We start from the raw sequence: 27,063 nt of genomic DNA, 5'->3' as shown, positions 1-27,063 counted from the left end.
CATCTGCACACTACCTCACAGACTGAACAAAACTATAGCACAGAAAACCTCCTCTCTAGAATTATAAGTACCAATTAATTCCTCACTCTCGGAAATTTTAATACACATCACAAACATGTATCAGTATTACCTACACACGTCCGTTATCCACATCCTATATTTAGTCAACTATTGATTACGCTTCCACCCTATGGGACTCCGCTAGTGGTGTTTTGGTAAGGCCTATAGCAAGTGTTCGGAGGCGAGCAATTAAAGCAGCTTTACCTAAACCCAAAATACAGCCATTGGCTTCGCCTGTCTGGAAGTTATGTGATCCTCTGACAGACTAAAATTCAAGAAATGCATCTTCGTTCATAAAATACTGATGGGTTAACTGTCCCCAGCATTTTATATTTCCATTCCTAGAACAGACCTTTACAAATCAAGTTTGAAATACTCAGGGAGCGTGCACCGTAGAATATATATATAGCTTCCGTCTCAATCTAAAGCAATTTAAAATTCCCTAAACTGCTTTTGATGTCAATAGCTAAAATACATATGATAGAATGTAGGAAGTTTGATGATGCCTCCTCTAACAGATTCCTAAGCCATAAAACATTAAAGATACTTCACAACTCCAGAACCCTTGTAAATATATCGGTTTTAACTACTGCTTTGGTACATATTCACCTTTCACTCTCTTTTGATATCGTGCTATGTTTATTACTTACTCATTTAGTACTTAGTTATTGTAATTAGCTTATTTTTCTCCCTTTTAAAGAGCAATGGCTTAATGGAAAAAAGCATATTTCTTGCTTGCTTTATCTCTTGCTAATAAAGAATTATCATTGTCATTGTCATCGTCATTACCACTATCGACTGCCTGACTTCTTTACCTTGGCATAACGGTTTCTTCATGCAGCTCACCGGTGAGAAGGTCACACAGTCGATGCACGGGTCACCTGCCATCTCGCACCAGTCATATCGCCCCAAGCATTAGTCAATTCGTCCCAGCCATGTCCATTTCGTCCCAAGACCGAAAAGTAAAAACTTCAAAGGCCCGATCAGCAACGATGAGACTTTCGGCTTTCGTGACTACATGAAGGTTTAGGATTCTATGACATTTTTTTTTTTTTTTTACAAACCGAAAAAGGGGCTAGCATTAGGAGTTGGGCTAATTATAAGGTTCTCCGGTTTCAGGGCCTCATTGCCTGGTGACTGCAACCACAGTTCATAGTTGATACCTGGTAAAGTATACCCCTGTAAGATTGCTGAATGGCTATTAACTGAATGGCATGTTAACTGAATGTGTCATAGCCTAGCTAGCACCTTGCCCAAGTCTCCCACTGTAGCGGAATGAAATAAAAACCAAAGCAAGTCTTGTACGGATTACACTTTTATTTCAGAACAAGAGACAAAAATATTTGTGTATGTTTCTTACCGTTACCTTCAAATTAAAATAATCGAGATTAGATCCACTTCTTTTTAAAGTTTTGTTTGTTTGCTCTTCGAGAGAACTTCATAAAACTTTGTGTAAAATAAGCTCTGTGTTTTATGTCCAGCTGTTTGCTTTTACAAGTCTTAAAGCCGTAGTTAGTCAGCAGTCATGCCTCGTTAAGCCCATGAGATGGACACTCAGAACTGATGTATGTGAGAGGAAAACTCAGACAAGCTTCATGTTGTTTGTTCGATGCTCTGGAATCGCGCCAGAGCGCTGGCAAATTTTCGTTTCGAAGATTGCCTGTCTGTGTCCTTGCTGGTGTCTTCAGGGGCTGTGTGAGAAGATGCTTCACCTTTCATCGCAGAGACCACGTTTGACAGCTTCTTGCCACCGGACACGACAGGGATATCTCCTCGACTTCCTTTCGTTGTCTTTGCAGCAGCTCGAGTAAGAATTCGCGACTTTCTGCCTGCTGCTGCTAAGTCTGGTCTCTTGGTGCGAGCTGAGGAAGTCTTATCGCTTTCGTTCTCCACGACAACCACTGGCTCAACATAACGTTGGTCGTTCGTCACCTCCGGCTGCTCCAGATCCGCTTCCGCCAAACGTAACCGCGAATCTTCTTCGCCAAAGTCAACCACGGTGATGTTTGGAAGCGACTCGGGTTGAACTTTGTGTCGAGACCAATGGCGTGCTGTGCCCTTGACTGGAGAGGGCGCTAATTGAGTGTCTTGCTGTGAGTTTGTCCTACTTGAAAGGGTGGCTGCCGATAGGAGCAGACCAGACTTGAGCTTTGCTTTTTTTTTGCTGCGTGTGCCTTCAGTCCTCTCCACCTCATCATTATGATCGTCATTGATGTCGTCAGTGCCTTGTTCTTGTTGTTCGTCTTCGCTGATGCTGGATTGTGTCGCTAAGAAAACGTCGTCTTCTTCTACTGGCCGAAGATGACCGCTGGCATCGACAGCAGCAGTCGGGTCGTCGATGAAAACACCCGAATTATCAGAGGAGACGCAGGAATAGACGGACATGTCCTCGTCGCCAGACCCGTCGTCATTATCCAGTGAGACTACAGCAGGACGTCGCACACCACTAGGAACTGCTTGGCTTCGTTCCGGAAGTCGTCGCTGTACAACCCTTTCTGGTTCCTGTGGCGCTCTATGCTGAAACCTGTGACACGTGAAACACGACACAAATAATGAGACCTGTTTTATTTTTCTCATTTCAGTCATACATGATCATAGTTATTCAATAAACCAGTGACTGAAAGAACGAAAGAAAAAGATAATGATGTTGATGGCGGTAGTGGTGGTGGGAAAGGGAGACAATTCCCTAGGTGGCGGAAGCATAGGAGTATTGCTACACTCACCTTTGATTGGCTCAGACTGCGACAAAGTTTCACAGGTGGTGCATACGTATAGGGGAGGGCCACAAGAAACTTTAATTAATTGCATTTTTGTGCACAACAAACGCTAGCTTCATGTATTTGTGTCCCAAGCATTGCTTACTTGCTAATTGCGGCCGCGGCTGCCACCCGTTTAAGTGATCTCTTGCCATGCACCACGGCAACCGGCACCTGTGGTTTGGGGCGGACAGCCGGCGCCACCTTGTGTCTGCTAGCGTCACCCTTCGCTGATTTGCTGTTTTTTTGGCCTGGTGTCATGTTTGTGATGATCTTAGCCATCTGAGCCATTTTAAGCACTGACGACGCTGCAAACAAAATTTAGAAAAAGAAGGACAAAATTATGAGAAAGAGCAAAATTGATGTGGTTCTGATTCATGTTATACTGGAAAATGACAAACAATGCACACCTGAGTATGTACAACATACCAACATTTACGTCGGCTGGTTGTTGGTGTAGGCAACTGATTGCCGTTTTGATATTTAAACTGATCGGTCGTTTGCACAACAAGCAAACATTTTTTATACTTGGCCTGATTGGTATTAGCAGGAATGTCGTCGATAGCAAGCACACCCACAGGTGAGCATTTACTTCGTCATTGTGCTGATCAAGTCCATTGATTGTGATAACCTACCTTTATTGTCTCATTCAAGAATAAAAACTGACATGAACTGTGCAGGATTAAATAAATGTACAAACGAGTGCAAAATCACGACTGAGAAGGCAATAGAATCACTTTTTTTTAGTTGGGACGACTAACCGTTCTATATATATGTATCATTAATTTTAAGTAATCGCGTTTTTAAAGAATGCAAGTGTTATTTAAGTATTTTTGTTGGACACAACTTAGAAAACTTACCAGTTGAAGCGAATTTGCTTGTATTGCCGCCACTTTCTTTTCCAGTGGTTGCTATTCCTTGTTTAGCTAATTAGAAGAAATTTAAATGATTAAAGTGTGGGCGAGATTTTGTGCGTGTTACTATGTTCATTTATGATGATGGTAGACCGGATGTGTCAACATCTCTTAACTTTAAACATTATTTTAAAAGGAGAATGACATCGCTAGTTACATTTAACTGAAAAATTTTAAAGCAGCTTTCTGAAAGGCTCGTCGCTCAGAGTAGACAATAAATGTTGACTGAGCTACACGACAATCCATACCAACTACTTTAATAACAACTGCTCTTAATCGTAGACTGTTCGCAAAAAAATTGTTAAAAGAAGTATTTTATAAAGTCCCCGACCTAATTCTCCTTCTCACTGTGCAAAGGTTAGTACGAACTTAGTGACCAGGTGGAGTGGCTATGAGAGGTCATTGAATATTTACCGTCAGCCATTGCGTATACTTTCCTCCGCCCCTCTGTCCGTTCCTGTAGTGTGATTAGAAAACCATCAGTTCTTTACAGATATGTATAGATATGTATATACGCACGCACGCACACATACGGACGCACGCACGCGCACGTATACACACATTCAAGAGAAAGAAAAATTAAAAAAAGAGAGAAGCAAGAAGCGAGAGACGCTCGCAGAGACACATTTTCGCATTAAAAAATTCACGAAATAAACACTTAGTGTTTAAAATAATTCAGATTGTTTGCACCAAGTTAAAAAATAATGTTCTTTTAAAGATGTGGCGGATTCTGCTTGCGAGTGTGTTTGCAAGTGTGACATGTTTGTCTGTCTCGGGGTGTCGCATGAGACTGGCTGTGTGCTCACGTATTCCAGCATCATCTTCAGCTCGTTGTTGGCCTCGCGGAGAGAGCGGCTCGTGGACACCAGGTAGTAGATGGTCATCCTGTGGCCAGACAGGAGGAGTGATGTCAGCGACTGGGGTAACAACTGGGTAACATGTGATATAACAACATCGGGACCACACTGGACGCGAGAGGATGAGTATGTAGTAATACCTGATAGCTACACCCTAAGTAACTCAAAGAAATGATGACTCTTCTAGTACATACATGGACTAATCCGAGTAAAATAAATATAAGATGAATGACTCTTGTAATATATATATAGACATACCCGAGTAACATAAAGACAGGAATGATGACTCCAGGTGATGCGTATTGCAGTGCCGAGTTGATGCTAGCGGGTAGGAGGGTCTCCATAGTGCGAGTCAGCACATAGTAACTTTTCTGGTAACCACTGCAGTGGATGAGAAAACAGGTTGGGGATGAATACAAGACAACGGGTGAACACGTAGTCTGTCACAGTCATCCCACATGTTGTGTAAATATATAGCTTATGCCTAAGGTACGAAAAAAAGGCTTCTTTATCCAAGTGACCGCAGGGACAGTGAACATGGTCCTCGGGGCAGGACATACGTGTACCTTCATTGACAACTCATGTACCCGTTCATGCTGGGTGGGCAGCGGAAGTTTTCCGGAAACATCTCTGACATTAGTAAATCTATAGTTTATGCCGCAGTGACATTAATAAGAATGTCAGAGAGTAACTTTCATCAACAAAATAACTTCCATAACGAAGTCCACATGTCAAAAAACCGTTTAAAATGTGACCGTCCCAAAATAATATCAAAAGATTTTTTCCACTTTAAAACATAAAATGCTTTTGTTATCCTTTAAAATTTACAGTTATATACACAAAGTATTTTCTTTCTAAATTTCAATTTGGTCACCTGAACGGTCCGCAGCGAGGGGAGGGCTCGATGGTGACAATGGCAAACAAGGGAGGCAACATGCACAGGAAGAGCATGACCAGAAGAAGGGCAAAGTAGAAGTTGTTGGACCTCGAGGCCCGAAAGATGCGCTCCTCGGGGACGTTGCTGACGAGGGTCGCCCAGCAACGCACGTACATCAGCAGCAGCAGCTTCAGCAAGTTCAGCAGGGTCAGCCCGGGGAGAAAAACAAGCCCAGCCTGTCACAACATCAGGGAGCGGGAAAACAATCCATTGACAGTATTTTTACGGAACTGGCTTCTCGTGTATTAAAGTGCCAAAGATAGTTGTCACAGATTTGTAACTTTACATTTTGAAAAATATTTTTTATTGATAAAGAGCAACATCTTATGACATGTACTTACCATATCATCCCCTGGTTAGTGATTAGAGCCAAAAGATTTTCAGCCGTTTTGAAATCTGGATACTCCGGCTGAACAGAAAATATAAACAATCAAGATGATTGAACCACTGATTGATCATAACTGATAAAACAATTCTAATAAAGCTGACATCTGAATGACAGAATTAGTCATGAGGTACCAAATAATGACGGTGATTAGGAAAAGAGACTGAGATGGAAGGAAGAAAATTCCAACGGCTACAGTCTAAAAAATAAAACACAAATTAGGAAGAATATGTCATGTCCAGAAAACGATCAGTCTGTTAGCCTGTCTTCATCAACCTTTGAACTCATTCATCTTTCTACACTTCCGCCATTTCTTGTCCATCCATCCTTACTATCTTCATTTATTTCTTTAAACCGTCAATCCATGTTTTCATCTATTTTTCCTAACCCTTTAGTTCCCTTTCTCCATGAATCCCTCCACAGCATACTGCCATTCCGAAATTCTACATGTACTTACGAAGGTCTTCTCCAGATCCCAGCAGCAGATGTTGTTGCAGTACTTGATGAAGTAGCTTCGGAAGATTTCGGCGATGACGATCTGGACCACCATGGTCACTGTATCCATGACAGTGAGCTTGACGACCTCCTGCACAAACACCTTGTCAAGTGCAAGTCTCTTGTTTTTGTCTCCCTATCATTCGATATTCTTGTTCTGCATCTAATTAACTGTTAATTGTCTGTGAAAAAAATATTTATTTCTAAATTTATCTCCTCTTTGATTGTCTTATAGCACCAGGTAGATCATACTCACCTGACCAATCATAGTCTCCCAGCAGAAACTGGATCCATTAGCCGTTGTCGTCGCTGGTGTCGGGCACACAGTCATGTTCCCGTAGGTCACAGTTTCACCACCACCACCGACAGTCGCCTCCATGTAAGGTACAGTAACGGTCGTTGCTATTGCCATGATGGAGGTATTGGCAGCCTCTGTAGTACCGTCACAGGAAGTGTTGGTGAACTGTGATGCCAATGAAGCTGAAGATGTCGACGAGGATTTCTAGACACGTGCACAAGGTAGATGTGCGTGTAAGTCAACTGAAAGCCACTTCATCTTATTCAAAGCATGAACTTTCCAGATACCTACGATAACCTCGCTTGAAAACCTCCCTTATGACCAGCCACTAGGATTGGTGGTGACGAGTCAAGGTACATTTATACCTCCAGGGTTTCTTACTTCCGTTTAGTATCTAGCAAGTCCTCAGTACGCATGACGGGTAGCTCTAGATTATCAGTCAACAGCCTAGTTGTGGGTCTGTTTACATTTACAGGACAACACTTGAGGTCGATCATTACACCTGGGTCAACTTCAAGTCTATAACTAGGGTCAAGGCAAGGATGTAAAGGGTAAATGTTTAATTGAAATAATATAAAATGGGAAAAATAAAAAAAGCTGGAAGACAGGAAGAAAAGGTGTATAGACAAAAAAAAAATCATATTTTCTCAAACATCAAACATGAAATGTGAACAAGTGCCGACATAATGTTATCATAATCACTCTCATTTCTCCGTTCATCGGCGCTTTTTTCCTCGCTCTTTCAGAAAGTCTTTTGTCATCATAGACATCGCCTCGCAAGTCTTCTCATCATGAACAATACTGACAACAGAGAATACTACCCGAGATAGGGCAAATACAATACCGCGGGAACGGAAAGGGGTCAAAGGTTAGTCTGTCACGGAGATAAGGAATACACTGAAGGAGAGAGAGAAAGAAGTGGACACTCACCAGGTCGTTCTGCTTGTAGTAGAGAGCGATGAAAAACGTGTACATGTTGAGAAGGTTTAGAAGAAAAATCCTGGAACACAAAACACAGCAGTTATTAGCTAAAACACCTTGTTTGCCAACAGAAAGCTGTAACAAGGTGGCTGTTTTGCTCGAGTGAGGACATGGATAACATACTTGGCCAGATTGGGCTTATAGCCATTAAATAAAATGTTCAATAAAATGTTCAAAAGGGGTATTTATAACACACCTGTCCACCTATGGCACTAATTACACACCTCATCAGCTTTCACACAGTCATACACCTGTTCAGGTAGCCACAGGTAACAAACCTGGCCAGCTGCATACGAAGGTTTGTGCGTGGGTGGTATTCTCTGCCACTGCGACGATATCCACGATAGCAGGAAAGACCGTAGTGATGAGCGTCAACACGATCGTCAGCTGCATCATCATCATCATCATCATCATCATATCATCATCATCATCATCATCGTCGTCGTCGTCGTCGTCGTCGTCGTTGTCGTCGTCTATGGTCCGCAAAAAACAACGTGAGGCGCTGCATGCACGTGTCTGCTCTTTGCGTGTTCGTCGATGTGTTTGTGCGATGAGGTACCTGCGTGTGTCCAGGTTTCCATGTAAAGTGCAGTCAAGAATTTTCGTCTACAAATGTCACCATGTAAGAATCTGACTAAATGAGGAGGTTAGCTTCAGCCTCTTCTTCACATCCTACGATGTACGTCACGGATGTATATCCAGTTCGTGATGCACATCCTTCACACGTACATCCCCAGCATGCTGTCTACCACTGTCACCCAGTCACCTGCTCGAGACTTGGACACGAACTAATTCTCTCTGTGTGCATGCCTCGTGTCGCATGAAAACCTTTTCCATGTCGGTTTTCTAGTCTTACCTCGTTCTCTGCCCAGAAACCGGCGTCGTAGGACTTGTTGGCCTGCTTGACCAGGTCCAGTCTGCGAGATCGGTCGACACACACCTGAATGACGTAGGTGCTTAGTCCCAGGAGCACCGCGATGAGCACGTTGGCCAGAACTCGCACCGTAATCAGCACGTACCTGGTCACGTGTGTCACACGTCACACGCCGTCACAGACCAAAAGGTATCAGAACACAGCAACTGCACAGTCTGTAATACATATAAGCTAACACGATTCGCCATTACATGTCAGGCACTGATGGGAATTTTCTGTGCTGTAGTTCTTAGCTTCTGGGAATGGAGATCAGTGGGGTCACTGCAGGCCTTACTGATATCTATTTACCTACTAGAAACATTCATCAAGCAGTTGTTTATTTTTTTACGACTTTTGCAACATTGATCAGTTGACTGATTATTTTAGGTTTTCTGCAAACTCCCCACCCCATCCCATCCCATCCCCAACATTTCTAAAACTTTTATATGTAACGAACCTTGACCCCGACTCTCCTTCCCAGCAGCTGATCAAACTCGGGTCATGTGATTAGTGACAGTAAACCGACTCGTTTAGTGCTGTGTGACATGTTTATCTTTGTTTTTAAGGGGAATTTTAGCAAGATGGTGTGACTTACTTGTTACCCTCTCTTGCCTTTTCTTGTTCTTCCATGATAGCTTCCTGCACAGAGAACAATGAGAATACTTTGCAATAGTGAGAAGATAGGGATGGTCGTTAGCTTTCTCGTGTAAACAAAACTACTTACAGATAATTCATAATTCTTTTAATGTCATCGTTTGATTAATTGAATCTAAAGTTTGGAAATGATTTGGTGTTAAGAATAAACAACTTCACGCACTTTGTCTTCTTTTTGCTCATTTTCACCATTGATCATCACAGCTGTTGAGTGTTTGGAGGAACTGGAAAGGTAAGGCAGTCTAAAGGTAGTTCCGAGATAAGTAAGGTCTACCTTGTCATGCTGGACAATGCTAATAACTTACTTTGAATGTGGTGATGATGGAGGCATGCTTGGTGGTGGCTGTCTCTGTGTTTCCCACCATGAAATCCCAGTCCGTGAAAAGCTTCCAGGTGAAGACAAATTCCTCGTCTTTGTTTGACATGCGGCTCTGTCGAGCGTTGCTTGCCATCCTGTCAATGAATATCATTTATTACAAACTAATAATGGACATGTCTGCGACTGCTGCACTAATCAGGGCTTAAGCTGAAACTCCATTAAAAAGGTTTTTTTTTAAACAAGAAGACTAACCAATATAAGCAAAATAAGCACAATGTACGCTTAGTTCTGGACTAACTTTTATTCACATTTTGATGTCCACGCCTTAGACTCAGAGAATAAGATATTTGCAAGACAATAATAAAGAGGAGAAACAGATAACGATTAAGAATTGCTTTAAGGGGACGGAGGTGTCATGACTATTTTAACAAAGGAAGGAACTCAAATGCTGTGACACTCACTTCTGAAGGACGGCGATGAAGCTGTAGGCAAAGGCTAACAGCGTTGTTACCATGTAAGCCAAGGGTAACCGGTATCCTTGACCGATGACCTCAGCGTTGCCATAGTAACCATAGAACAATGGTGAATATCGTGCAATGCCCTGCGTTGACAGGAAAAAATGTCAACTTTCGAAGATGTGCATGATTGTGTTGACTGAGGAAATGTTTTACAATAAATTAATGTAATTACTTTTTGTTACTATAGTGTGTGGAATGTTGGAGCTGGTATCCACATTTTTCTATGAAACTGAAAGCAGCAAGTATTTTCCGAAAACATAGAAAAGTGTAGCTTTTTGTAACCACTTTTAATGGCCACTGTAAAATAACCACTGAGTTAACTTTTTGCTTATTGCAACCTAGTGCTTTGGTATTTTACAGTGTGATCAAAGCAACGTTTGATTGATTGATTTTATTCTATTTTAAGGACATTTTTGAAGCCTTTAGCTACTTTGACACTTTTCAGAGCTATGAGGGAAGCTGTAAGAGTAGAATTATGTAGCAGTGTATGGTAGGATTCGAATTTATTGCAAGTTTTCATCATTCACGTAAAAAGCCTGTTACAAATGTCGATGTTGTTTTTTACATCTTCATTTCATATAAACTTGTATTCATACTGACATAATAATACCTCATGCACTGGTTACAGCAATGAGAAGCGAGAGCTGGCGGTAAACATGAAAGACTCCCATACCTCAGCATCTAGGATGGTCATGAGGTCATAGGCAGTGCTCTGTTCGTCCTCAGGGATGGATTTCCTCTCTGTCGTCCCGTACTTGTCCCCGACAGCAGCTGCTCATCAAAAGCCGAGGAGACATTTCATCAACTTCCAGTGTATTTATTGGTGTGTATGTCTGTCATAGTGAGTGGAGGGTATCGCTGGGTGGTAATATACCCGTCTGCGAGCAATTAACGCAGATTCAATACGATACGATATCAAAAATCGCGAAGTACGTTTAACATTCATCCTGGCACTGTGGTCTGGAGCCTTGACTCACCTCAGGTATGATGACAAAGCACACCTGTATCAAGGTCAACCAGATGTTGATCCACACCAGCCAACGGAGAAAGACGAAGTATGACGTCACTACCGACCCGAAGTGACCTGTGAACACAGAGTGAATTAGTCAGTTGTATGTTGTGTGAATACCTATACAGCTTTTATTTTAATCTCGCTTCTAAAACTTTGCTTTTAGTTAAGGCATTCCTAAGAAATGCGTAAATTTGCAGAAGTCTATGAACATTTCCCTTTTCAAGCGATCACAATACACGTAGCATTAATTAAGAAAGCAGGAGCGAAATAGCAATTATTATTATTTTTTGTTGTTGTAAAATTGGAAGTGTAAGGAAATCGGAGTGAATGAGAACAACATGGGTAAACACTACATTGTCCTTCACCTACTTTCAATTCGCTTGATTCGCATTTCCCACGGGGTCACCCAGCAGACGAAATTGTTCCACGACCTTCTGAATTGCTTCAGTAGCTGCAAGAAGAGAGTAATTCAAGCTACAACACATATCAAAGATGCACTGTCTAAAAATGAAGGAATGATGGAAAAAAGAAAGAAAGAAACGATGTTCACTGACCTGTTTACCTCTTTTTTGATAGCTCTGACCTCTGGACAAGCTGCCTTCATGCTTCTCGATATAAGCTCGGGCCAAACTGGAAAGATTGTAAAGTGAGAATAAAATTGCTCGCCTGATAAAGGTGCTTACTATGTCTATATTGTAACAGACAGTTCTAGAGTGAGAGTGTCTGTTGTATGAGATATATGGGTGCTTGGTTGTTGGTGACTCAGTTTACTTCTGCCATAAACTTGTACTAATGGACTGCTGGCAGACGAGTTTTTCCCAATTAACTACTAAAACGAGGCAGGTGTGTACAAAACTTCCGGTTTAGCTACATTTATTGTTTAGGCTCGCCAAGACTAACAGCGGAGAAGTTTGCAAGAGGCTAAAAGTTGGTCTCGGCGGACAGCAGTCCACCTATACACGTCCGTGTTTCTGTATATCATATCTGCAAATCACTCTGAGTAAATCCTGGAAAACATAAACATTCATTCATTGACTCATTCAGTCTTCTTCCATATGAACAGACACCAACGACCAGGTACAGTGGACACTAGTTCTATACAACACAAGGTAGTCGCCGTCAGGTCGTCAAGTATTTGGCGGTATCCTAGCAACATCAGACCTCAGAATCTGCAGTTTCTTGTGCATGGGCCACGGCTGGAGCTTAATGTTCTCCACGATGTCCTTCTGATCCTGTATCCTCTCCAGCAAACTTTCCTCGTCCATGTCCTCGTCCTCGTCACACTCCTCACCTTCGTCGTCGTACATTCGCAGGATCTCATCATGGTCACTGACAAGGACAGCAGCAATGAGAAACAATGACAACTATGTTAAATAATTTATATGTATATATTATTGCTAGTACGAGCAATGTCTTCAATTGCCCCTGGGGATGAATAAAGTTGTATTGTAAAACCACAATGATGTCAACAATATTTTAATAATACAGGAAGAAAGTCAAAAAGAAGTATATTTATAAAGGAGCAATTATTTTTTTTTTTATTGTGGACCAACCAGAATTGAAAGGAGCTTACTCTGACATGCCCATTCCATGAGACGACGAGTTCCTTTCTGACCGACGACCTCGTCGACGTCTCGATGATGTTCGACGCGAGTTGCGTCTCGACCACTCAAACTGACTCATCGTTATGTCCGTCTGACTCTCACCACTGATCTCGACTTATGTCCGTGGGAGTTACAGGTCTAAGTTTCTTTTTTTCCTTTTATCATCGAGTTGAATATTGATATATTGGTGCCAAGTACAACGATTTCAACAAGATAATGTCATTATGGCGGAGTTTGCTACACTGACTAGAACAGTTGAAGAAGTGATGTTCTATCACCATGACCTTTGGTACTGACGATTGAGTTTATTAACTTGAACATCGTTAACAGAAGTGAGTTGCTTCTCGATCTTCATATTGACTCATCATTATGTAGAGTCAGTTTTAATGACTAGAATAATGTTAAGTTTCCAGTTTCTTCTCGAACTCTGATACTCACTTCTCAGGGTCGCGTCCTTTACACTGACCGCAGCAGCATTCATGAGAGCAGGAGGAAGCATGGTTCACTGCACCTAACTCAAAATGTTTATGTGAGTCCTGTGTGAGTTTAGGCGTATACATTTTTAATGGACCTCAGCTGAGTGAGCAGAGGATGGCAAAGTTCAAGTCTTTATGTGGGAGCAAATGGAATCACAAATCGTGGTCCATTGCCACCCGCTTCACACCAAATGTCAAACAGTTTCTGTCCCAGCTGTCTGAACCTTGGGATTAATCGCTGTACGACATGGTCAGGTGCCTCTGAATAATTTGGACACACCAAAATTGCAGTTCCCAAGATTTTATCAATTTTTTATATTATTCGTCGACAGGAAAGAGTCAAATCCACCATTCAGCTGAAAATCCGCATATGAAAATCCTCATGTGAATTACCGAAATACTTTATGAATATCAGCAGTCTAATAATTCTTATATTCTCTTGAACAATCCAATCGCCATACTTCTATGGTATAATTTTTAAAAAATAGTTTTTACAGATTAAAATCGTCAATTGTGAGTGGTATCAAATGAGTAATTTTTAAAGTTTAGTGCAGTTTGTAGTGTTATACTGGTTAATAAAAGCACCAGAGTCCATGTCTTCTTTGGATTTGTCATTGCATCAGTTGTCAGCACGAGTAGCACGAGCCTGCATCCGGTATCGCCATGGACTGCACTGATGGCAACGGATTTTGAAAGCTTTTGCATGTTGGCATTGATTTCACCTGCGATGTTCAATCGCATTTCTGCCTCGTGGTACCTCAACATCGTCACTGACATCGAAACAAAATCTCAGCTGCTAATGTCTAGGGCTGACCTCACCTGTCACGGTGCACGAGCAGCAGAAAAAAATCGTGTTTTAATTAATAATTCATTCATTTATTCATTCATTCAATGTTACCGGTCGCTGGGAGGAGTACTTTGATAGACGAGCGACAGACGAGGTCTTTAGAACAAAATCGTAAAACTTTAGGAAAATTAGAAAAAAGTAATTGGCAACTTCTATCGTCGATTATAAAATTTAATACTTCTGATACTACCAAAATGTGGGAGAATCATTTATTATGTAAATGCTCAAATAATTTTAGCCCCAAAAAGCTTAAATGAAATACGAATAAAAAACTGATATTGTGATCAAAAAAGAAGAATAAAGAAATAGTATCACTAAGTATACTGTCACTAGTAATTTGAGAGAAAAGTAAATTGTCTAACATTCATTTTTAGTAATTTTAGAGTTAATACTTCTCTCTGAGGACTGAAAAAAGGGTAAGAGTATCTCAAACTCGAGAACATTAATTTTCTATCATACTGTTTCTATTTTATTAAGTTAATCTCTAATGTATAATTACATGTCATATTCAGTATTTTTTTTTCACCGTCTCAAGTTATGAGAAATTGAGAGTTTCATAAAGTTTTACCCTTAGCCAAGCCAAGCTAATTGCAAGAGCAGCGAGAGAATCAGACGATAAATCCACTTCAGGTAACACACACCACAAGACTTTTTAAAGTAAATTTTCACATCTTCATCAAGAGAAGCAAACGAATTATGAATCACAGTAGAAAGAAGTCTTTGCTGGAAGATAACCCTCGTGTCCCTCCTTGCTTTCTCTAAATTTCACTGACGAGTGCTAGAACCTTCATCGTCGGCGTCGTCTGAAGTTGGACTAATGCTTATCTTTTCTAGAATCAGTAGACATTCCATGGGAACCCACATCCTCGGCCTGACTACTGACGACTGGAGGCAAAAATGATCAGTTGGACTGGCAAGATTTCGCCATGAATACCCAGCACTTCGATCAGTTTATGGGAAATCAATTAGCTCTGCTTTGATACATCTCCGGCACTCAAAACTCACTCATGCGGAAGCATCGGACTTGGTGTTGTTAAAACCGTGAAAAAGAAACTAATTTAGTCCGACATTTTACTAAATGAAGACCATTACTGCATACGTTATATTTTGTCTTCACTCAACAAACAGTTTTTTAAATGGAAGACGGGATATTTTCTGCTTATTTTTTTTAATTTCAAATTGGAAATGTGACATGTCATTTCACGATTGGAAACACGCAGTTAGGTTTTATTACCATTTATTTATTACCATGGATATTTATTTATTACCATGGATATCGTATGTATTTATCAGCAGATCAATTTTTTCTAACAGGGAGAAGGATACAAAGGGAAAAGGGACATCTTCTGAGAGGTTGTCTTCTTTGGTGGAGTATAGTTCCATCATCAGTGTGTATCGTCGTAATGAAAGTGCTTTTAATTGGCTCCCTGTAGGGCGGAAGGACGTTCTGCTCATGCGTAGTACACTAATTATTAACCAGTAATCATCGATGTCATCATTTTCTACCCCACCTGCCGATGAGTGGAAACGATGTGGTTTGATGTGCAACTCTCTCGAACATTCTCAGCACCACAAGCTATACTACTTAAAATAAATATTATCGCCAGCTGATTGTTTAGACTGGCTAAATATCTGTCATGTAGTCAACTGATTTCAATGATGAGAAGGAGGAGGAAGATGAAGTAAAGATAACCTTGAGGAGAGGAAAATGCTTCAGTGTTTTGTGAACATTTAGAGGACAGACTCTATTTCATTAAATAAAAGAAAGCAAATATCCGTTTACCCAACTATGTCCAAGAATAACATATTAATAATATATAGAGGTCAGAGTTCATTTAAGCTACTGTTGATGATATACAGATATTATCACTACTATAAATCAGTATCGGGGTTTGGGGTATTTAATAATCACATGACACACTTGTTGGTAACTTCGTTCAAGAAAACATCTGTGTTTGTACGAGAATATTCACTGGAAGCCAAACAAAATGTGAGCAGTATGCAATCCACGTGGCTGCGATGTGTCCAGGTAAGAATCAATCCACTAATGGCTGAAGCTTGTAATGTTTGTCCTCTCTCATGCCGGCATCTCACCCGCTGTCATCACAACCCCAACATTTAAATACAGCCCGGCATTGTTCCAGGCTCAGGTATAGGGGTGGCCATTGCAAGAGCTAATCTGGGGAAGTAGAGATCGGTGAAGTGCTGGAGGATGAAAACATCAGAGCGTGTGTGACTGTGTGCTGCGCAGTTGGATTTGCATTCACAATGGATTCCATAAAGGTGTTGCAGAAAATAAGTTGTAAACAAGAGTAGAAAGCAGCAATAAAAATAAGGTAACGTGGACCGTGAAAAGAGAACGAACGTGGGAGTATAAAAAGGAGTATAATACGAACAACAAAACAACAAATTGAATATCAGTCTATCATTACACCTTTATCAGCATTCTGTAAAATTAGTTGATTCCCTGGGTACAGAGAAAAATAATGAAAAATTCTTTCAAAGAAACGATGAGCTGTATAAAAGGTTTCATGGAAATAGTTCCAGTGGCATTCGTAGAATTATGGTCGTATACAGAATGAACAGGACACACATGGAACACATGGAACACATGGAACACAATGAACACATGGACACAATGAACACATGGGACACGCATACAAGTTCTCTGAAGAAAAGAATGAAGAGATTTGGGTTTATTGAAATTTGCAAAAGCAGCTTGAATTGGATGTGAACGACTTCTCCTGAACGAGAGATTATTACTGAAATATTCATGAAATGTGTTCTGTTACTCGTCCGTCCACTTTTCTCTCTTTCTTGTTTGTTTTGCAGAACGAAAAGTGTATTTTGCCGATATGACAAGAGCAGCATGAGCTTTTCACTGTATCTGTATTTGTATATCTATATTCGCTATATTATATAGACAACTATCTATTTCCAGTAGCCAGCGTAAACAATCAAAACAGTTCATAAAACTGATTGTACAGGAAAAGATGTCAGTCAGGTTCATTTGTGTAATGAGCTGCTAGTCGTTATGAAGTAGTTCTCGACAAGTTGTTTTATTTATTTTCTGACAGATAACAAGCGACGATGACTGAGGGACGACAGACAAGCACACACACAGGGGGAGATACTCACAGCTGAAGCGGTTGAGATGTGACGTAGCTGTGACGTCGTCGCCTTGACAATGATTTGCTGCTGCTCGTCCTCCTCTTCGCGAGTTTCGATCTCTCGCCTTCGGTTCCCTCCCCGGTCACGTTGACCTCTGCTTCTCCCCGAGGGGTTGCAGGTATTCACCTGGTGAACTGTGACCTGGCAGGTTGACGAGGACGCTGGCACTGGTGTCGCCATCTACTGACCAGTCAATGTGAGGCACAACACCTGAAGCCACTCTGATGGCACTCACTGAGGCACCCACAGCGGACATGGAGATCCTCGATGTCTTGGACAGGTGGGCTTGATGACACAGGACTGGAATTTGGAGAAAGGGGAAGTTTTAAACTTGATGGTGAAGGGTAGTGGTGGTGGCTGTTGTGCTGGTGATACATGTGGCGATGGTAGCGATGTGGTTGTTGTCTCACTCTCCCTCAGTCGTTGATGCTGTGACTGATGAAGTCCCTGCTCCCCCTGACGCGTCGGTTGAGGATTTTGCATCGTCTGTCGACAACTACAGCAATGAGGCTGCTGCTTGATTTCTTGGGTTACCTAACTCATTTCTCTAAGGTCCTTTCTCTTCTTTCCTGAAGACTATCTTTATCTTTGAACCTGTATCTTAGGTTCTTTGTGCTCACTAATAAAAATAAAAAGCTTCATGTAGGGGGAAGTAATAAACTTTTTTTACTTGATAGTTACTTTTAACCTTTTCTTGTCTCGTTCACATCCCAAACAACTGATGGAGATTTATATATATACCCGTATAAGTGATTTCAAAGCAATTATGGAAGTACAGACTAGTAGTTACTCTTGTCAAACCTAACTGAAATCTGTTCCGTTCCACGCTGAATATTTGACGAACAGACGGCAAAAGTGAAAGTGTGAAAGTGACTACCCGGGGTATCCGTGCAAGTTAGTCACAACACCTCTGTCCCACGTGCCGAGTCGCAACTGACTGGGTGCGCGTGCAGAATTGTTGTCATCAGTCGCCGCCAGTAAACGAAACTGGTTTCAGGTCCCCAGAGACTTCTCTTTGTTCTCAACAGTCTCTCAGTCAGACACCCGCCCAGCCACCCGTGCAATGTCATTACTGAGTTGTCGTCAGATGGTAGGAGCTCACCGTCTGCTGCAGGTCGTTGTCAACATCCATCATAACAAACTCGCAACTAAAAACAAAGCTGTTACGAGAGCATGTTGTGTAAACTGAAACAATGAGCATTAATGAGATGTGATATTGATTGGTGAATAAAGTTTCACACATATAAACTGCTTTGGTCTACCCGGATAGTGGACACATGGCAGTGTAGGATCGTGCATAAAGAAAAGAGCAACAACAGCAAAGTAGCACAACTGACAAGAACTGATTTCTGTAGTTTGACTTAAGTACGAATTATATATTTGTGTGTGTGTGCGCGCGCGAGTTTACACATGCTATTAAGGACTACTTGTGATGATGACAAAGGATCATCTTTGTTGAGAAGAAGGCTTTCACACTTCCAGATGTGTGTCGTCTCCTTCTCGAACAGAGTGTAAATGAATGTTTATGTCTCACTGTTCGTGTTTCAATGATGTGAGACCACGGAGATGTTCCCAAGGCTACAAAGCAAGATTGATTATGTTATTTGTTAATGTGTGAGGAAGCTACAGCTTCTGAAGTTTTATGAACACAGTTCTTTATATTTTATTTGCTATGAATGTTATGATTTGGGTCTTATAATTTCTGTCTGTCTGTCTGTCTGTCTGTCTGTCTGTTTGTCCGTCTGTCTGTCAAACAGTAAGTTCCAATTGTCACTCTATCCTTGCTTCCTGCTTTCCTTTCCTGGAACCGTGGAAGCCATTAAAATTTTGTTCCTTTTCTGAAGGGAATACGTTTCCATCTATGTAATCTTTTCCCAGACAAAATAAATATTGTACTTTTTTTACACGCTGTTATAATATCATTTTATGCAAGAAATTTATTTATTTAGAATTCTACTCTTTGTTAAATATTTAAAGTATTAATTAAGCATTATGGAACTGTACCAATAAGCCACAGTGTTAATTCATGCAGAGCATGGTGGAGCATAGTGCTTCGTCCACAGGGACCAGCCTGGAGGCTGTCTTTATAACAAACCAAATACAGACTATTTAATTTTCTGGATGTGCTGCTCACGAACAGATTTTTCACACACGCATGCACACAAGCAAGCACGCCGATTGTCGACAGCCATCGATCGACAGTTTATCTCCATCCTCACAGATGACTGAGCAAATACTTTAGACAGCACTCTGCTGACACCAGGATGTAAACACAGCGCACTTAAAATGTTTTAAAACTGCTCAACGAAATAAAATTGTTTACTACAAGCCCTTCCTCACTTTAATTCTGTGGACCTTGGTTTAACAATAATCACTTGAATGTAAACTTCATCCTCCCACGCCACACGGTGTCGGGGACACGAGGCCAAAGGACACAGACTTTCAAATCAATCTGTTGGCACGCGCAGGGTCACCAACCCAAAGACGAAGTCGACTGAATATGAGGACTCCTAGTCAGACAGGTCTGGTCCAGCGTCATCGTCGTCGATGATACCGTCCTCGACGTCATCTCCTTCTTCGTTGGCTGCTTCCTGTTCCCGCATTGCTGCACGTATAGCAGCTTCCGTTTCCGGTGACGGGTCATCGGCCTCGATGACTTCTGGCCCCGTGGGGAACTCTTCCATCGGAAACTCAGGTACTGCGGGGTCAAAGTTGTCAGGCAGACATTTCTGACCCCAGCCGACGTACAGATTTTCGAAAAACCTGTTATTGGAAAGAACAAGTATATTTTATTAGGATAATAAAGGAAACTTTTATCGCTCGACCTTTGTCACATGTTCAGCGAAAGTAAAGCATGCAGATTAATCTTAATTTTTTTAGCTTTAATGTTTTTTTGCTGGTACTGAATGAAGGATATGTTAGCTTTTCTGTCTGCAGGGTTCCTCAAGAACGTGTCTGCTTGAGGAATGATGATGCAGCCAGTGACATCAGTTGCACCACAGTGCACCTGGTGCCATGCACCGACCATCATCGTGATGGAAGATTTGCATGAAGCAGAAGGATACCAATATATATTTTCATTCCAATGTATTATTCTATCTCTGTCTACGTATTTCGGTTTTGGTCTTACTTTTAATTAAACTAAATTCAGAATTATTTTCCAGTTTCGTTCCATTTTTAAACGCATTCTTACCTACATGTTTCATACTCAACAAATTGTGTGTCTTTGGAGTTTACCTAGCTAATCTTTCTGAGTTCTTGTTCTGTGATATCTAACCGTGAAGATAATTCCCAAAGCACTTAATGTTTGATTTATTATCTTCCCTGTGTTCTCTCCGTACTGTTTAATCTGTTAGCTGGCATTTGTCGCATTCGTGATCAACAGTTAGTGAGGAGAGAAAGCCAGCACAGGAAACAAAGAAAAAGCCACCATTTAGGACAAAGCCAGTTGCTGCTGTTGTCCCTGAGGGTCTGAGTCCTTTTGTGACATACCTGCCTTTGTCAGCAGCAACAGCAACAGCGCCAGGCCACAGGGTGGACTGCAGGTAGGCGAGGGCGTATTCTGGCACCAGTCGAGACGAAGCTCGCGCTATCCACGGTGGTGTTCCCTCTCTCACACCTAGCAACCACACAAAAAGGTCACGAGGTCACCTGGTGTATGAAGTATCTGCCCTCCGTTCGTTCGGTTATGCAGAAGCTCACCATGTGATTCGTGATATAGTGAATAATGAATGATGAATAGCTTCGAAATTCAATGCTTAAAAGACACAATTTCTTCAGAAAAGGCTTTCGCATTTCTACATTGGTAAGCGAGTTGGGTTTACTAATGACGACAATGGTTTCTGAAATGTGTGTTTGTATCGTCCAGATCATTTCGAGTGACAGAGAGAAACGAGATCTTCTAACACACATTGTGCAGTTATTGAAGTATAAACATAAAATAAACTTTTGTTTGGAAAAAGCTCGATAGTGAAATGTCTCTTCTTACCCTTGTCCTCTGCTATCGGTGTAAGCAGCGGTGGTCCAAGTTCCGGTTCCGGTTCGTCCGGTTCATTTCTTTCCTCAACGTCCTCCTCGTCATCTTCCTCTCCTGCTGCTCGGGTGACGGGATTAAACCAACTTGTGCGACCCTGTCAGACAAGGTGCATTCAGTAGTAACAGACGACACACAAAACTAATATGTTCAACGGAAACAAATGACCTTTGCCTAGAATAATAAGTAGCGCACCTACACACACACACACTTTCTCTCTCTCTCTCTCTCACTCACACACACACACTCACACCCACGCATGCACATTCTGACATGAAAATACCTGCGGCAAGATGAAGGGAGCGTGGTGTACCCAGAACATGAGGCTGGGGTCGGTGAGTTCACGCAGACTGAGGCCTGGGAAGTCGGGGTCCACAATGAACGTGTCCCGAGCACCTGTGGTAAGAAGCTCAAAAGTAAGAGTTCATTATACCGAAAGTTGATGATCACTAAAATCTGTAGTAAAATGATTAGAGTGCGTGACAGAAGGTCCACTGACCCTGCGCTGTCTCCTCTTCCTCCTCTCCGTCCTCTTCAAACTTGAACACGCCGTTGGGTGAGATGTGGGTGCAGGCGCTGATGCGGGCAATTGTGCTCGCAGGTAATTCCTCTCTGTACCCGGAAATGGGGGGAAAGTCTTCAGCTGAAGACGTAGAAAGCACGTAAATTTATATATATAAAATCACGTAATCAGTATCTAAAGACCATAAGGGTTTATTATATTTATGTGTTTTATATTTATATTTTACTTAGATATCTTAAAACGAAATTACCAATTAATGACATGAATAAATAATAAATTATAATAATCAAATAAAAACTTTTATCAAACAAAAAAAATTACATATATATTTTTTTAGGAATACAATCAGGTTATCAGTATGCTTTTGTGCTGACTGGCCGTCCCACGAAGAGTCCTCTTTTTTTCAGACATAAGAACAAGCAAAAGAATGGCTGGCACCTACCTGATGATCGAGGTCCCCCGTGAAGAACTTGCGGATCCTCCTGGCTGCGGTGACCTGAGCAGGAGTCACGTGGGGCAAACGTGTCCACGGCATCCCCGCTGAGACAGTGGCCAGAACATTTCGTCAGTTCTTGAGAAACAAATTGCAATCGCTAACGAACAGACTAAGTGAAAAGTAATTAAGGCAAATCAATTCACAAACAGTATGACTAATAATTTTCACCAGTTTAATGAAAAGTGGACAACGACTTTCACTTGTATGGAGGAATATTCTAGTGAGGTCTACTCACGCTGACTACAGACAAAGTAGACTTTCTTGTTGAGGCCGGTGCCAGCAGGTTCGCATGGGATTTTCCATGGTGGTTTATATACTGGTTTTATATCGTCGGTCATTTCTGCAAAATACAACAAGGAAAGGTTTCTTGGTATCCAATTTATTTTTACAATTAATCTTTACAATAAAGTCTTTAGTCTTTAGCCTAATTACGAAACTTAACAATGGCCGATGTCCAGGAGCATAGAACAAAATAAAAACAAAAAAACCCGCTGTTTGGCTGACAGAAAACAAGTTACCATGAAGTAGGTGTCATCACTTCATCAGTCTGACTCAAACTCATTCTCTTTCAACATTATTCTGCTGTAGATGATAGTTAATTACATCTGCTCTTCCGCTCATCCACATCGCATCCAAAATTCAGAATGACATTTTGGATTATGGATGACCAAAGAAAAGCTAAAACTAAATGAAGATAAAGCAGAAGCGTTCATCTTTAGTAAAAGTTCTGAAGTTCTCCCTGTTCTTCCTGTCTCTGTTCTCGTTCGGTGATACTGATTTAAAATCTCTGTTTCTGAAATTTAATAATTGGAAAACCTTGATGCCACCCGCCCTCGGCAATGACACATTGCTCCTATTTAGTGACAGACTTCAGCCCTTGTCCTGCTTCATCAGAAGGCCCAACATTATCTACAGCTTTAAGGATGTATTCTGTAAAGTAAATAGAGAGAAGTTTGAGAGCTCCGCAAGAAAGAAGGAATATGTCTTTTTAGATAAAGTATATTTCTCAAAAAGTCACAGCATCTTTTAAATATGCATAAGATGTGGACACATCGCTGCTTGCTCACCATCAGACGAAACGTCATCCTGCAAATAAATAAACAAATAAATAAATGTGGGAGTCCATTCGTATCCAAGTAGAACACTGATTCTCTTACAGGAGCACACACACACGCACACGCACACGCACACGTACGCACGCAAGTTCACTCCTTGGTTACACTTGAGGTCACGCGCAGATTCACCTTCCAGGTGTCACTACAGTTCATAGTTCATGCGAGAACTCAATGCTCACTTTAAGACCCTCCTCGCCATCACATGCACACGCATACAACAGGCATGCAAAAGCTTGTTGACAAACAGCCTACAGTAAGAAAATGTGAGACGACACGTATCGTACACACATATTTACACATTTATCATGCGTAGCCTACGCTTATCGCCTCGAGTTTATCACGCGCAAGCAAAATCTCTCATGTGCAACCCACGATGGGGGTTTTTCTCAGCTAGAAAATAATTGTAATAATAATGATCACGTGAGTCCTTAGAGCTGGTCACGTGGCCACTAGTCACCTTGAAGTCTGCGCCTGTCAGGTGCCCCTTCTCCTCATCAACATCATCGTCGTCGCTGATGTCGGTGTCGTACTCCCCTTCTCGCAGCTCCCCCTCAGCTACTGTGTAGCTACCGCGGATCCCGTGAACCACCCCCCACAGCCTGTAGACAACATGAATACCGTTACTTAGTCGTCTGTCATTCGCGGGCTAGCTGCATATTACAACAAAACTTACAATTGTTTTAAGGAAGCAAATTTAGAAACTTTTCTTCAAAAATAGCTTCAGTGTCATTTAGTTGCCATTTGATGACAGGAACGCAAGTCTGTCTTAAACACTTTTATTTTATTTCTTAATTTTAGTTCTTTAAAAAATCTGAAATCGTAGTGTGCACTGTTCATTAAAACTGTTTATCTAACTAAGATTTAAGGCATAAAGTGTTTAATGCTAAAAATGTGTTGTGCAGAAAGGGACAAGTTAGGGAGTAAGGAGTAAACCACAATATTTTTTATATAAAGTAAACTGTTAGAAAAACCACTAAAAGTGAAGGAGCAAGGAAAAAGAAATGAGTGGGGGTCGAAGGACTGGGGGATGGTGGATGTGTAACAAACCTGAGGGACACGAATGGCCATGCTATGGCAAGCTCTCGAAGCGCTAGAGTTACTTGGACGTAAAAGGCAGACGACAACCCGACCCCACAGATGGAGAAAAGGTGCGCCTGGTGCATCAAGTTGGGAAGGCACAGGAACTCTTCCCTCTCCTCCTCCAGAAGTCGTGAATAGCTCTGTGGCTCTGCGTTAGGCATAGGACGAGCAATCGTCTGCAACAGAGAAAACAAAAAATTCTTTTTCCTTGGCACAAAGGGACACAACTGTGCTAAGCAGAACTATTCCTGTGATAGCTTCCCTTTTCTGAAATGTTTGCCACAATACTGTTGGAGATGGCCTACAGATTCGACAGAGAAATTGCAGAAATAATGACCTGAAAAAGATCCCACTCTGCACAAGAGAATTCCCACTGTCTCTGGTCGCCATCGCTCTCCTTGAAAACGCATCGAGTGCGCATGCGCGTGTCTTTGAGCCGACTGCTCAGACTCTCCAGCTCATCAACTGCGTTACCCGACTTGGTGTCGAGAGCAGTGGCTATCAGGGTGGCCATGTGCTCGTAACTGTAACACAGAAGATGAGCAGGTGATGGGAGATAGTTGCTAGTTCTTCCCTAAGTGTTTATCATTATATCCGGGGTAGTCAACTTACAAGTACCGTTATAAATAAGAAAATAGTAAGAAAAATATAAAACTGATGTTCTATACTCATCAGAACTTTCAAAATAGTTTTTTTTAGACTGTTGTCTTAACCAGTTACGTTGCAAGATTTAGCTTTTAGAGTGAAGGAAAACGGTGGAAAGAACGACGACGAGGCTGAATTTCAAGGGCTAGGGAAAGTGAAGCAGAGAGGTTGACAGGTTGATAGATGTAAGGTTAGACTAATAATAACAATAGGTATATCAGACTGAGAATAATATTTTTATTGACGACGACGACGACGATGATGATGAGGATGAGGATGATGATGAGGATGAGGAGGAGGATGAGCAGAAGAGCAGGAAGAGCAGGAAGAGCAGGAGCAGGAGGAGATTTCAAATCCTACAGAGATTCCTGATCGGGACGAGAGGATGTCATCAACATCATCTTGGCGTTGAGGACGTTCTGCTCGAGTGGCGGCAGTGGTTTGTTGACGAAGGCGTCTTCCCCAAGGTCAAGGTCCAGTTGGGGGCGTGGCTCCGGAGGCTGCACTCCCAGCCACCCACGCACTTCCTTGGCTGCTTTCATCGTGTAGAGGCTTTGCAGGACACTAGAAGGCTGTGGACAGTCCAGAGAGCTACAAGCTATTTCAGTGTCTTCACAGGATAGTCCCAGGCAATGCCCAGGCTGTCTTGACAGAACATGCAAAGAGGTCACTGGAATGGACCGAATGATTATTTTGATGAGTATATTATCGATTCTGAAAATTCACAGAAACTTTTGGCTGTTTATACCTTACGAAAACCTTACCACCACATTCTGTGTTTGTTTGGACTACGGTGAAGCAGGGGCAACCAAAGACGAATATGAGATGGTCTCATCCCATTTCGTGAATATCTAAATTTTACTAAGCCTGACACAGTTTTAGTGACAAAATGTTATTTTAACAATTCTAACAAGACGTTAATAAATAACAATAAATTTTAATTAAAACATGACCTTCATAAATCAATATTAGACACTTGTAAACCAGTGGGTTTTTCCAAACCTGATATTGTGGACGGAAACCATTCAGATCGTCAGTGTCATCTAGAACGTGAGTATCACGTAAGACTAATCAGCCATTTCACTTGCCTTTAAGAACTTGATACCATTTTATCCACACACACACACACATACACACACACATATAGATCAATCAGAAAGAAGACAAAGAAGAGCAACTTACAACGGATGGCTTACTCCAGTCCTCACGAGCAAAATCTTTTCCAACCAACAATCTCCAAGTATATCAACGAATTAATTTGTTATTCGAAGTCTTCTAACATATATCTTTAGCACCTTTGTATCTCCTTGGAAATGGAAACTCACGAACAAACAACAACAAGTGTTCATATCCAACAGAAAAAGCAATAAGAGACAGCTATCATAGCGAAGTGTGAATCTTTCCTCCTCAACATTACCCTTTCCTTCTGTAAAGAATGTCGTCGATGTAGAGAACGATTTTGCGTTAGTACGTGGACTTCAAACATGAATGTACTTGACCAAGGCACCTTGTGGACTGGGTTGCATGAGCAGCCTCTTTGTGGGCCTATCGGGCGCCATGTCCTAATGACATCGTTTTGAGTGGGAAGGAGATTCGAACCTTCGTTCAACCCACCCAGCTCCGACGGACACACTGAAGGCGGCTTTAACTGTGCACGTACTATAGTTTAATCACACCAGAGAGCACGGACTCAACATCAAATATTCATTAATTAGACCCACTGTTAGAAACGCTGTTCCGCGTGGTGACCTCTCCTGGCCAGGGGGTCGCCGGAGAATTCCCATGGTTTATTTATTACAACCACAGTACCGGAGGACGGATGGTGCTGAGATAAGATTGCTTTCATTTCTAATCAGCATTATTCTTGGCGCTCATTGACGTGAACGATGTGTTTGTTCTCCATGCAGAGAGCCGTTAACTCGCTGAGAGTAAAGAAGAACTGAGTAGAGAAGTATCGTGACATGGGAGAAAAAT

At 41.7% G+C, this 27,063-nt stretch overlaps 2 protein-coding genes across 2 annotated transcripts; both read right to left on the bottom strand.

The window, feature by feature from the left end:
- Window positions 1–1,184: 1,184 nt before the first annotated feature.
- Window positions 1,185–14,887, bottom strand: LOC112576972 (transmembrane channel-like protein 3). Its single transcript, XM_025259880.1, has 24 exons — window positions 14,595–14,887; window positions 12,673–13,998; window positions 12,261–12,428; window positions 11,654–11,729; window positions 11,469–11,550; window positions 11,065–11,171; window positions 10,799–10,858; window positions 10,031–10,170; window positions 9,556–9,703; window positions 9,192–9,235; window positions 8,540–8,702; window positions 7,967–8,070; window positions 7,633–7,702; window positions 6,661–6,906; window positions 6,367–6,495; window positions 5,866–5,933; window positions 5,795–5,804; window positions 5,462–5,700; window positions 4,846–4,968; window positions 4,537–4,615; window positions 4,145–4,187; window positions 3,677–3,742; window positions 2,923–3,124; window positions 1,185–2,584 (listed from the first exon to the last, which is right to left on the bottom strand). The coding sequence occupies exons 2-24, from the start codon at window positions 12,780–12,782 to the stop codon at window positions 1,654–1,656; spliced, it is 3,408 nt and encodes a 1,135-aa protein (XP_025115665.1). The 5' UTR covers window positions 12,783–13,998; window positions 14,595–14,887; the 3' UTR covers window positions 1,185–1,653.
- Window positions 14,888–19,114: 4,227 nt separating this feature from the next.
- LOC112553283 (radial spoke head protein 6 homolog A-like) lies at window positions 19,115–26,798 on the bottom strand. The gene is given in 14 exon segments (XM_025220397.1): window positions 19,115–19,960; window positions 20,690–20,816; window positions 21,186–21,327; window positions 21,514–21,626; window positions 21,730–21,819; window positions 21,822–21,873; window positions 22,196–22,293; window positions 22,485–22,589; window positions 23,317–23,335; window positions 23,822–23,963; window positions 24,412–24,620; window positions 24,782–24,968; window positions 25,450–25,661; window positions 26,507–26,798. Coding segments are annotated over 14 exon segments (1,818 nt in total). The 5' UTR covers window positions 26,576–26,798; the 3' UTR covers window positions 19,115–19,707.
- Window positions 26,799–27,063: the final 265 nt, after the last annotated feature.

This window comes from Pomacea canaliculata, linkage group LG1 (genome assembly GCF_003073045.1).
Source record: "Pomacea canaliculata isolate SZHN2017 linkage group LG1, ASM307304v1, whole genome shotgun sequence".
NCBI lineage: Eukaryota > Metazoa > Mollusca > Gastropoda > Architaenioglossa > Ampullariidae > Pomacea > Pomacea canaliculata.
Note: the sequence above shows the minus strand (reverse complement) of the source record. Positions and strands in the feature narration are given on the sequence as shown.

Bases quoted from the DNA above. Each gene is read 5' to 3' on its own strand.
- LOC112576972 (XM_025259880.1), bottom strand. From the start codon at position 12,782: ATGAGTCAGTTTGAGTGGTCGAGACGCAACTCGCGTCGAACATCATCG. The intron at 11,730-12,260 runs GTCTGATGTTGC...CAATCTTTCCAG, and splicing joins AAGAAACTGCAGATTCTGAG to TTTGGCCCGAGCTTATATCG. The intron at 4,188-4,536 runs GTGAGCACACAG...ATCACACTACAG, and splicing joins TGAAGATGATGCTGGAATAC to GAACGGACAGAGGGGCGGAG.